The following is a 12,289-nucleotide window of genomic DNA, read 5'->3' on the forward strand; positions in this document are numbered from 1 at the left end:
TACTGTCAATTTGATGACGGCCTCCCACTTATAAGCAAATCGTGAATACGGCACTTATACGCTCTGTTAGTTTGTGGAAGAAAATTGTATTCTTGAGGGTGTTCTTGATAAGAGTGGGTTTTAAAACGCAGTCAGTTCAATTTAAAACAATGAAGTGAACAGAATATAAACATCCATTAATGTTCATCAATGGAGAAATTCATGTGTGGTAACATCAAGTTAAAGGCAAATGGAACTGTGAGTTAGGTAAAAAATAATAATCAAAACAGAGAAACAATAATACGACTGTAAAGTAAGGAGAAATTTATAACTAGTTATTGTCTTTCACTCACCATGTAGCTGGATATCTGGAAAAACAAATACATTTTTATGCGTTTGTTTTTGTTTTTGAAAACAGAGTTTTCAAAAACTCTGTTCATTATCACCGAAAACAATTATTTATTAAAACTACAACTAAAGTGGATATTTAAGAAAACTCTATTTGTGTTTTCCTGAGTACATGGCAAAACGGAGATTCAGGGCACTGTTTTGTATTTAAACAACTTTATATTCTAATATACTGTTTAAAAGCAGTTCTAGCTATATTTCTGACCACGCAAACAAACTTCCTGGCACTATGTTTAATTCATAATGGGAAGTAGTAGCAATCTGAGTGGCTGACATTGATTTTAGCTTTGAGCTACACTGCCCCCTAGGGATGTGGCATGTTTAAAACAGCGTTTGGAGCGTATTAGTGCAGGTTTCATGTGGATGAAACTGATCCAGTGTGCACAATATATACATATGTTTTTAAATGATTTGGTGGAGATATCAGTTTTTGTAAAGACCTGGTTACGTGTGGACAAGGAGAAAGTGTTCATTCGTAAGGATGGGGCCGGGCCATTTCTCTCTTTCTGCTGCACTTCCTTGTGCTGCCTTTTCTAAACAAGACCCTTCGCCCCCAACGCACCTGGGTTCAAGTTTTGCGAGACTGCACTGTAATTAAATTTGAAAGACATTTTCTGTGAACATCTTCTCTATAATTCTTTCTTTTAAAATCAGAATGGCTTACAAAAAAAAGGTCGATTGGAGCTATACTTAAAAAATTCCAAAACCTGCAGCCTTAATGCCTGTTTAATTATCTTTACTAGAAGTGGAGCTGATGATTTGCCAGACCGTGCAGCACGAGGTAGATGTGAAGATGTGTGAGCCGTCCACAATAACCACTTGAGTCCATACAGCATTCCTTAAATTAAGTGGGAGTCAGAATTAATCAATTTATTCGCAAAGAAATGTCAGCCAGATGGTATTTTTGTGTTCTTGCATCTTAATTTATTCTCTCATCTTATTAAAAAAAAATCTCCTAGACAGATGTCTGTCAGCATGTGTCATCACTAAAACTTTTCTGATTCTAAATGTGAATTACGTGGCAGAGACTGCCTTTTGGAAATTAAAGAGCAAGTGGGGAATATATTGAGAAGCATCAAAGTTCTGGCATCATGAAGTCGATCCTTTCAGTTCAAACCAGATGTTTACATAGTCCGGATAAATAAGCCACAGTGTCTGAAGTTAAAACTGACCCAACTTTTTGTTTTTTGTTTTTGCTCAGTGAGAATTACCAAAATTATTTCTATTTGCTAAATGCCAGAAAACTTAACGAGGGCATTTTTTTAGAGATTACTTTCCTCAAATTCAAAAGTGTACATCGGGGATAACCATCTTTTAAAATGTGTGACTTGGGTCAGACCTTATGGATGTCCTCCCACAAGTGAGAAAATGAAAAGTTTGTATGGTTTTATTCAGTGTGTGTAAATATGCGGTGTGTTTTTTTTGTCTGTACCTTTCTCAGGTTTGAGAAGATGATAAGCGGGATGTACATGGGGGAGCTGGTGCGTCTCATCTTGGTGAAGATGGCCAGAAAGCAGCTGCTGTTCCAGGGACGGACCACGCCGCAGCTTCTTACCTCTGGACGCTTCAGCACCAGCTACATCTACGCCATTGAGAGCGACAAGTTAGTATTTGTGCAATGTTCACATAAATGATGTCCAATTAAAACAACACTAAGGTCTACAGGGTGATGTGGAGAAAGCAGGTGGTACATGTCCGTCATCTCCACGAATCACTGACACTCAGCTTTACTTTCTGCTCGATCGTTTTACCTTCCTTTACTGCGTCACCAGTATTTGTTATTTGAGAGAAAAAAAGGTGCTTGTAAGTTTATTGTTTCATCTGCAAATAATTAAACGTGTGAAGTCAACTACAATTAACAATAGACTGTGCTGAAGATGCAAACTGTTTGCAGTAGTTCTTATTTTTAATGTGCCATCCTTCGCGGAGCAAAAAACCCAGACTAATCTACCCATGATGCAGTGTGCAAACAAACCGAGACCAATGTAACAGTTTGGTATGTTTCTCTCAGCACGATGGAGAGAAACAACCAGCTGAGTGAAGAACGCTGGTTGTTGTTGTAGTTCGTAAAGATGAAGAGCTGAGCTGAAGCTTCATCTACTTCCTGACCTTCACCAGCGGCCAGCAGATGTAGATTACAACCAGCTGCTTTACTGTCGGCTTTATTTGGAAAGCTAAATCACACTCCAACACGTGTGATTTAGGCATCTGAAATTTCAACGTGTTAAGTATTATAATACTCAAAATGAACACGCTAGAGTTCAGGCCCTACGTACAAGTAAAGCTCTTCTCTCCCTGAATTCCTGTCTTTGCCTGTTAAATCTGATCAGAAATAAACTGAACGTCTCATTCTTTGCCTGCAGAGAAGAACAAGGTCTGGCTAGCGCCGAGAAGGCTCTCCGCAGCCTGGGCCTGGACCCGACCGCGGAAGACTGCGCCGCCACTCGGAGGATTTGCCAGATCGTTTCCACCCGGGCCGCACACCTGTGCGCCTCCACCCTGGCGGCGGTGATGCGACAGATCCGGGACAACAAAGCGGCCGAAAAGCTGCGCATCACCATCGGAGTGGACGGCTCGGTCTACAAGGGTCATCCAGAGTGAGTGACCCAGAACACCGACGTGTGTGTATCTCACTCCTTAAATGAGGAGCCTAGAGTATAAACAGAAAGCAGGAGTGTATCGGATCTCCGCCCCCTGAGTGTATTTGAGCTAAAGTGCATTGAATTGGTCCAACAAGTACACGTAATCTCTGCGTTTATTGTTTAAGCTCTTTTTACAAAATCAGAGCTTGTTCACACAGAGGGGATTAGTTCTCCCTTGTCATCAGTGTTTGCCTGACTGACTTGGAGTTGGAGCTTACTGAGTTGTTTATTTGCCTGCTCCTCTTCCCAGTATCTCAAAGATATTTGTCCAGCCTGGTGATCATGTAGTGAAATGTAACAGGACTTCAGTCCCTGGCAGGGCCTTTGTCGTTTTCTCTGTTAGATACTCAGGACGGCGCCACGGACTTAGTTAGGCTGAATGTCAGCCTTCGTTTCTGGTGAATTTAAACTACCGGCTTTGGGCCAGTCGACTGAACACGACCTAATTATCCCCCCTGATCCCCTCTCATTAAAATTCACCTTCCTCCGTCTCTTTCCAGAGAGCTTGACGGGACAAAAATGTTCTTCACTAAGCAAGTACACACATATTTATACGTATACAGTTGTGAATATAAATATGAATTATTTATACTCCCTTGTATAATTTAATCGTTTATTCCGGTTTTCCATTTAATTTGATTTCCTCCGGTTAGTTTATTTGCTCAGTTCTGGCTTCAGATAATTAGCGATGAAACTCTTTAGTACGACTGGAGAGGATTTTTAAATCTCTTGAGTCACCAACACAGTTTGTTTTGTTCACTGATGGAAAGTTAGCATCAAAGTTCACTGGGAAACAGGACGATGTTGATTAAAATCATTTTTATCTTTTTCGCCACAGATTTTCCAGGAGGCTCAACAAAATGGTGCGGCGCCTCGTGCCAGACTGCGACGTGCGCTTCTTGCAGTCGCAGCACGGCAGCGGGAAAGGCGCGGCCATGGTGACAGCGGTGGCCTACCGACTCGCCGCCCAGCGCGCCGAGCGGCAGCGCGTCCTCGACACCCTGCGGCTGAGCCGCGAGCAGCTGCTGGAGGTGAAGCGGAGGCTGACGGAGGAGATGGCGCGGGGTCTGTCCAAGCGGACGCACGACCAGACCAGCGTCAAGATGCTGCCGACGTACGTCAGGTCCACCCCGGACGGAACGGGTGAGGGGGAGAAACAAGATGTCCGCTGCCTCTTACGCGGATGTGACCTTGAATTGTTATTATTTTTATTTATGTTTTTTTTTTTTTTTGTAGAACAAGGAGATTTCTTGGCCTTGGATCTTGGCGGATCCAGTTTCCGTGTTCTTCTCGTTCGGCTGAAAAATGAGAAGAAGCAGAAAGTGGATATGCACCAGAAGATCTACAGTATCGATCAGGACACCCTGCAGGGCACCGGGGAAGAGGTATGATGGTGTTTGGGAATCAAACAGCGGAAAATCATTTTAGGTTTTTGGTTTTTTGGTGCAAACTGAAAAATCTACAATGACACAAATTCCTGTTTTTCTTTTTTATGTTGTTTTGTGGGTTTTCTGGTGAATAAATCAGGACCAGAGGTGAATAGATAAAAACCATGACAACTTGAAAACCCACTCTAAGAATACTAATAACTTCCTACTTTAATATTTCAAACACCAAAAATAGCCCAATAGACATTAATACAAGCAAAGGAAACCGTCTTAGCACCAGCGCAGGAGCTAATATCTGCAGCAGGGGCAGATATTACTTTTTGTTACATGGGACAAACTAAAAAAACTCAAATCAAGCAAATAAAGTCATCAAATTTATTTATTTTTTCACAAAATGGGTTCTGTTCATCACAGAGGCAAAACATTAAAAGAATTTTGCACGTTTGCTGTAGGAGTCTCATTCTCAGTTTCTTTTGGACTCGATTGAGCAGATTTATTCTCGGTCCTAAAAACAGGACCTGGGCCACTTTCTTTCAAGGCATTAAATAGTTTAATGAATCAAATTAAATCTCAGTGGGGTTCAGTAAAGTCGTCTTTTCAGTAAAAGTTTCTGGATAAACGTGGATCTACTAATTGTAAAAGCTTGATTATTTACACAGATGAATATTCAGTCATAATTAATTTTAATAAAATTAAGTGGGTAATCATTTTTGCCCCGACTGACACAAACTGTCCACATCAGGTCACATTATTGCTGTCATTCTTGAACTGCAGTCGAGGTATTTCGGCGTCCCAAGCTGCATTTTAACATCCTGTGTTGGTGGGAAAGCATAATGCTAACGCTAGCACCGCCTCTGTCAGTCTGCCCCAGGGCAGCCGTGGCTACAATGCAGCTTCTGCACATCAGTGTGTGTGATGTGCAGAGCAGCGGTTCTCGCCTAAGGCGCCCTTTCTTCTTCTGCTATCCAAAGCTCTGCAGGTGTGCAGTCCATTTCCCCTGTGGTGTAAGTTTTCATCTCAGTGATTTTTGCTTATGTAGCAAATTAAAGCTTTCTTTATTGGCTTTTTTTTTTCTACCTAACGCTTCCTGAGGTTGAATGTGCTTGTAATTATTTTTAATTTCCCTTCGTTTTATCTGTGTCCCAGCTCTTCAACCATATTGTGAACTGCATTGCTGACTTCCTGGACTACATGGGAATGAGAGGGGCGTCTTTACCTCTGGGGTTTACGTTCTCGTTCCCATGTGATCAAACCAAGCTGGATGAGGTAACCTTCTCTCTGCCGGTCTAAATCCTTAGACATAGAGGTATGAAGAAAAAAAATACGAGAATAAAGTAACTTTAATTAAGTCAATTAAAATTGACTTAATTAAAGTCAATTTTATGACTTAATTAAGTCAGAAAGCTATGAGATTAAAGTTGCAATACTACGAGAATTAAGTAATAAAATTATGAGATTAAAGTCACAATACTGAATTAAATTATAAAATTACGAGACTAAAGTTGTAATAATACGAGAATAAAGTTGTAATTATTCTCATATTGTTCCGACTTTATTCTCTGAAGTCGTAATAATATAATCATAAAGTCATGCCAGAGCAAATTCGCATTAAGAAAACAGTTATAATGTTGCTATTCGCAATATTTTGACTGTTCTCAAAATAGTTTATTCTTGTACTATTTCAACTTTATTGTCATAATTTAATATTTTTATTTTCTCTTAGCTTGGCCCTCTTTAACCAGACCGTGTGCATAAAGTCCGGTTAACTTTCTGCGCGCTTTGAATTGTTTCCTAAGGTTTTCGTTGCGTGACATCAAGCGGGCTGCCGTTGAAATACGGATTTATTCACGTTTTTCATTAAACGGATTGATTATTTGTTTCAAATTCTCACAAAAGCACGCTGCTGTCGGTCAGAGGTCAGTCTGAATAGAGAGAACCGGCCTCCATCCGCTGGGCCTCGGTTTCCACTACAACATATTCCAGTCCAGCGTTCATCGCGGCTGGAAGCCTGAACAATCAGTGAACTGTGGGGCGAGCCGTTTATCTGGTGACGATATTTAGAACCAACGTGACCGAAGGCTTTTTTTTTTTCCTCCACCACCTACAAACATTATGTGTAAAATAAGCTATAATTCATTCAGAGTTTTAAAAAAAAAAACCTCTGGGTGTTTTGATGGAGTGATTGTGTAAATTGAGGACAATTTACTGCAAGAGAGTTAAATAAAACTCAAACGATTTAAAGAAGCTGAGGATTAGGTTTTTTCGTTGTTTTTTTTGGAAACTCTCATTAGAAAGTTGCAAAGTTTTCCATTTAGGTTGACATGAAAGATTTTCATTATCGTTAAACCATGTAAAAATAAGAATAGTGTTTTTGTTAGCTAGGAGCAACCAGAGGCTGTCTGTTGGATATGAGAGATCAAGACAAACCGTGTTTTTTTCTGTTTTTAAGGACGCTGTGTGGCTTTGATGTCTCTCTCTTGTCAGAACAAGGACTTGTTCACGGTCACAATCAGGCCAGAACATTTGATGGGAAATTTAAAAGCTCTTTAGCCTGATCCTTGGACTTTGACTTGAAAAATCAGTTGCCAGCTCAGCTGCTAATCAGCCAAGCTGCTCTCTGCAAATCAAGATAATTAATACCTGAAACACAGACGTCCGTCGTGAACCTGTCAGTCCACCAGACTTGGAAAAACTAGATTGTGTCACAACGTGACTGTCGGGTGAAAAAGGTTCAGTTTCCAGCTTGGCATTTTGTCTGTTTTATGACAGGAAAGGAAATGTTGCAACTAACTTGATTCTGTTTGAAAAAAGCTTTCAAACTCAAATAGGCGTTTCATTATGTTTTGCTTGAACAAATGGTTTTAATTTAAAATGGCAAAGTTTAGTTTTGATTTTTTTATTTTCCATTCCACCATCCACTACTTTGATTTTGTCAATCTGATCTGGCCACTTGTTTACTACATTAGTCTGAACTTTTCTTATTTATTTTATTAGGTTTTTTAAAATCCATACCATTACAAATTGTCTCAAATGCTCAAGCAGTTTCTTACCTGTAGAACCAGGTCTGGTTCACAATATAACCGTTTCATATCAGTCAATAATCGATAATTATTCATGCGCTTTTTGTTTTAAATGTCCAAACAGCACCAGTTTGGCAGGAATCCCTCTTGAGTTCTTGTACTCGTTTTCTCCTTTCACTACGCCCTGCTCTTTAATTTTTTTAAGCAGTTATGCGGCAAAACATAAAGCTCCTCCCACATACTGAGGCGAGCTGCGTGTATTCGGTGAACCGAGCAGACCACGTGTGCACCGCACGAACGGTTGAGATTTAATTTGTCACAATCGTTCATTTTATCCTTCAGACCCTCTTTTTCTTCTCTCTTGGTTTTTTGCGGTAACCAAGTAAACTTTGCCTCATAAAGTTTGGATGAAGTAAAGGCTCATCAAACTCGATTTCCTTCGTTTCGTTAGACTCATTTTCCTCTGTGCTTCTTGAGCAAACGTTTTGAATTTCAGAGCTTACAGCCCGCCAGACGACGTCTCTCCTCTCCTGCAGAAGGAGCAGGAGACTAAACGGCTAACGTCTAAACGGCTAACGTCTAAACGGCTAACGTCTCCAATCATATCTCAAATATGACTGGAGTGAATTGAGACTCTAAACAGATTTCCATCAGCATCACTATTCAGTATAATTTAAGTATTGTTTCATTGCAATGAAAGGTGTAATAGTTCGAGTTGTTCTTCTTTCTGTGCACCGAAAATGTTTGGATATAATATTCAAAATGAGTTTTTACTGAATCACTCGGTTTCTCAACAGCATTTGATGTTTCTGTAAGTTCCTGGGATTGGTGTAAAGTTTTCCTCAATAAAACCTGACACGTAAATTATCCCTGTGGGTCATTTTAACACGGTGCCAAACCCTCGCCGTCCTTTCTGCAGGGAATTCTTCTGAAGTGGACGAAGGGCTTCAAAGCCAGCGACTGTGAGGGGAAAGACGTGGTCAAGTTGCTGAAAGAGGCGGTCCAGCGCAAACAGGTCAGTGCACGTTTTCAATGAACTTGCAAAAATAAAAAAATGTTTCAGTCTGTTTTCAGAGAGAATTATTCCATCTACACACACGCGTTTCATGTGTGTGCTGAACTCTGAGCAATCAGTCAGAAACTCTGTGTGCTAACTACTTCTGTTTGAGGGAGGCGGCGTCGTTTGTAGAAGTGCTGCATCCGGAGTCTGATCGCTGACGCAGGCTACTCCTCCCACGTAGCGTGTTTGTGTTAATCCAGCTTTCACAGCAACGTTCACTGGACACAGCACATAAGTCGTGTCCAGTCCAGTCCAACCACATCTTGAAAGATGAAAGGAGCTGTTACCAGATGCTTTAAGAGCAGAGAGACAGATATATTCTTTTTTAGGAGAAAGTTTAGCTGTTAGATCGGTGGCTTTCAGACAAGAGAAATGGTTAGACATCTAAACTCTCAGTAAAGTATAAAGGGTTAATCCTAGAGTACATACAGTGAGTCACAAGCTGCGTTTCCGTTCCAAATGTTCGTTAACCTTTATTGATTTCCTGCTAATGTTGAAAAAAACACAATTTTGCAATTGCGGTATTTCACAGTTAGAATTACACTAATAAGTTTGTTGACACAATAAGTCATTAAAAAACATGACATGCCATCACCCTCCAATCACTTCCTCTTGCCTTTATTGTAGTTTTTGCAAAAATCTGGTTTATTTTTTATTTTTTTATTTTGTTGTAATGCAAAAAAAGTGTTCCCATCGCATTTTTGTGAGATGAGCTCATTTCAATGAGGTCAAAAAACCAGAGCTCAGTTCAAGTGACTGTCATAATCACTTCCACTCACCTTTCAGGAATCTTATCTCAGTTTACAGAAATCTCATTTCTGACGCACATTTTTATTTTCCCTGAACGTGTTTAACTCGCTCTTAACAAACTAAACGATGTGCTTGAATTTCTTCCTTTCTTCAACAGCTTAAATCTAATCATTTCGTGGAAACAAACAAACCTCTTTATCTTCCCTGTTGAGAAGCATTTTTGTCATTTCCTGGAAATGGTCACACAAATTCAGATTTCTGCTGGTTGTTGGTACAGAGAAATGTTTCCTTGCCTCTTAGTTCCAGCAGTCAGCAGCTAAATAGTGTGAAATTACAACAGAGGCCCTAACAATTTCTTTTGGCCTCACATTTTTACGTAAAGGTGTTTACTGAAGCTGATCTCTGTTGGACACTCAGAAATCAAGCCATGATCAAAATGTGATGAGTGGAAGAAAAGCTTCGGGTTTATGCAGAATCATTTGAGATGTGGCGGGAAAATAGAGGAGAGAGAAGAAACGGCAAGACACAGGAAGAGTTATTAAAAGAACCTTTTAGTAAGTAACCCCGCTGTTATTGTTTACCACTTCAAACCTTTTAGGTGTATTTCGTTGTGAGTATTTCCAGTAGGCTGCTACATGCTGACGAAGGCAACAGAACCTGTTGAACTGGATTTTTGGAAGCCTTTACCAGCTTTTTACATGAAGAAGCTGGAATGTTTGCCCAATTCTTCTTCTGCTCTTGCTTTACATCCCACATCTGGATCTGGACTTTAACTGGACCAGATTTTCCACCCGAGAAACTGATCTATTTGGATGTTTTCTGGAGGCAGCTGGTTGTGCTGTATTGGGTTTCAGGTTAAGAGGGTTGAGGTGACGACACATTGTGTGACGTTTTTATTTGAAAGAAGAGAAAAAAACAGACCTTTTTTTTTTTTTACATATTTGTTCAAACCGTTTATCCACCGTCATCGGTGGCTATTCTTACTAGTCTGTGTGTTTGCGGCAGGCTCCGCTGTCAGGAAGGAGCTGTAAGCATCGCAGAGGGGGAGGGTGTGACCAGCGCGTTCACAAGCTTGATTGACAGCACTTAGAACCAATCATTGTTTCTGACTGGGAGTGGTTTATTTCTGCAGGCCGAGGAGCTCTCATTTTTTCAAAAATTATCTCTTATATTATACTATAAAAACAGTGACCGTTTGAACAAACATCAAAATATACATATATAAATAACTAATCTGTACTTTTTTCCCTCCCAAGCTCTCATTTTGTCGTTTTTCTTTTTGTTTCTTTCTTTCAGAAGTCCACACTGATACTTAAACATTTTATTATTATTCCTCCTTTAATGACTTTTTTTTCTTTTTAATTACTGTAAATTGGGTTTGCGTTTCTTCCACATCCAGGAGTTCGACCTAAGCTTTGTGGCGGTGGTGAACGACACAGTGGGTACCATGATGACCTGCGCCTATCAGGACCCCAGATGTGAGCTGGGCCTTATCGTAGGTAAGTCTGTTCTTTCCTGCTTGATTTAAAATAAGTGCTCTCTGTGGCCAGTGTGTTTCTAAATGTGAAGCTTTTATCAGGACTTGTCTCACTGCCCTCGTTTATTTTTACTTTTTTACATCAGGCACAGGGACCAACGCCTGTTACATGGAGGAAATGCACAACATCGAAACGGTGGAGGGAAATGAAGGCCGCATGTGCGTCAACGTGGAGTGGGGAGCATTCGGCGAAAACGGTGAACTGGACGACTTTTGCACAGAGTTTGATCGTGCTGTCGACGAATCCTCCAACTACCCTGGGAAGCAGAGGTACGTGAAAATCAGGAATAAGAGCAAACACAAGAAGGAAAAGTGTAAGACATGATAAGACTTAAAATACCGTTCATTGATTTTATTTTACCAAGTTCTAGATTTTCTAACACTCAGTGCTCTTGAAGAAAGAGGTAAAGACATTGTTGGTGAGATTCCTCAGAGGTGTAGTTTGCAAATTCAGAGGAATAAAAACAAGGCAGGAAAGAGAGGAAACGCAGCAGAGCAGCATAGATTCAGTTGGTTTGTGTAAAAACGCATCTTCCTCCTTCACTTCTAAAATAAAATAATTGTATAGAATACAAAATACTGTATAATCTGTATTATTAGTAGTAATAATAATATTTATTAATCTGTCGATTGTTTTTATGACTGAATTAGCTCAGTCACCTGAGTAACATGTTTGTATTTAATTGCTGTGTAGAAATCAGTTTTCATTTTGACATTAAAGACTTTATTTTCAGATTATTTATTTTTTTTGTTTGGTTAAAAATAACCAAATTTAGTTTGGTTTGTAAAAGTAATGAAGACGATAAAACATTCAATAGGATAGATGATTATCATAGACCCTGGATGCGTTTAATTGTAACATAACAAATTAAAAATGCTGCTTTGGGTCAAACTATAATGTTTACTGCTTACATCGTTTGAACCTCTTTAATATTTTTGGGTTGTTTTTGACAGCGAAGCTTCTTCTCTCTTCTGCTGCTGCTGCGTTCGGTTCACATGGCTGAATTTGAAAACTGAACATCTTTGTGCTGCTCTGTAATCACACCTTAAACTTGCAACAAGGGACATAAGTGAATCTGCCATGTCATCAAAAAGAAAAAAGAAAAAAGCTGTGTGCAGGCAGTGGGGAAAATGACTGTGAAGAAAAATGTCTGACTTTTCATAATAATGTTGTGCTGGTGTGAAATCTTCTTGTTGTATGTCTTATTTTTGAAGATATGAGAAGATGATCAGTGGCATGTACCTGGGAGAGATAGTGAGGCATGTGCTGATGGATTTCACCACCAAAGGTCTGCTGTTCAAAAACAAACTGTCGGAGCGGCTGAAGACCAGGGGCATCTTTGAGACCAAGTTCCTGTCACAGATTGAAAGGTGAAGTATCCAAACAAAACAGCCGAGCCAGTGAAGGCTGCAGCAGATATCACTCAAACCGGCTCTCGTCGACGGGACACTGAAGTGAACTAGAGTTTTGACACTAGTTAAGAAGAGACGTAATCCAGAACACA

At 40.0% G+C, this 12,289-nt stretch overlaps 1 protein-coding gene across 1 annotated transcript in view; it reads left to right on the forward strand.

Moving 5' to 3' along the window:
• hk2 (hexokinase 2) overlaps positions 1 to 12,289 on the forward strand; it is a 35,532-nt gene that overhangs the window by 19,173 nt on the left and 4,070 nt on the right. Inside the window, exons 8-16 of the mRNA XM_044111619.1 lie at positions 1,829 to 1,990; positions 2,751 to 2,984; positions 3,868 to 4,172; positions 4,266 to 4,414; positions 5,564 to 5,683; positions 8,357 to 8,452; positions 10,647 to 10,746; positions 10,871 to 11,054; positions 12,000 to 12,155. Of these exons, the coding sequence (XP_043967554.1) occupies positions 1,829 to 1,990; positions 2,751 to 2,984; positions 3,868 to 4,172; positions 4,266 to 4,414; positions 5,564 to 5,683; positions 8,357 to 8,452; positions 10,647 to 10,746; positions 10,871 to 11,054; positions 12,000 to 12,155 (1,506 nt within the window). The remainder of the gene's footprint in view (positions 1 to 1,828; positions 1,991 to 2,750; positions 2,985 to 3,867; positions 4,173 to 4,265; positions 4,415 to 5,563; positions 5,684 to 8,356; positions 8,453 to 10,646; positions 10,747 to 10,870; positions 11,055 to 11,999; positions 12,156 to 12,289) is intronic.

The sequence above is a fragment of the Gambusia affinis genome, linkage group LG03, assembly GCF_019740435.1.
Source record: "Gambusia affinis linkage group LG03, SWU_Gaff_1.0, whole genome shotgun sequence".
In the NCBI taxonomy this organism is placed as follows: Eukaryota; Metazoa; Chordata; class Actinopteri; order Cyprinodontiformes; family Poeciliidae; genus Gambusia; species Gambusia affinis.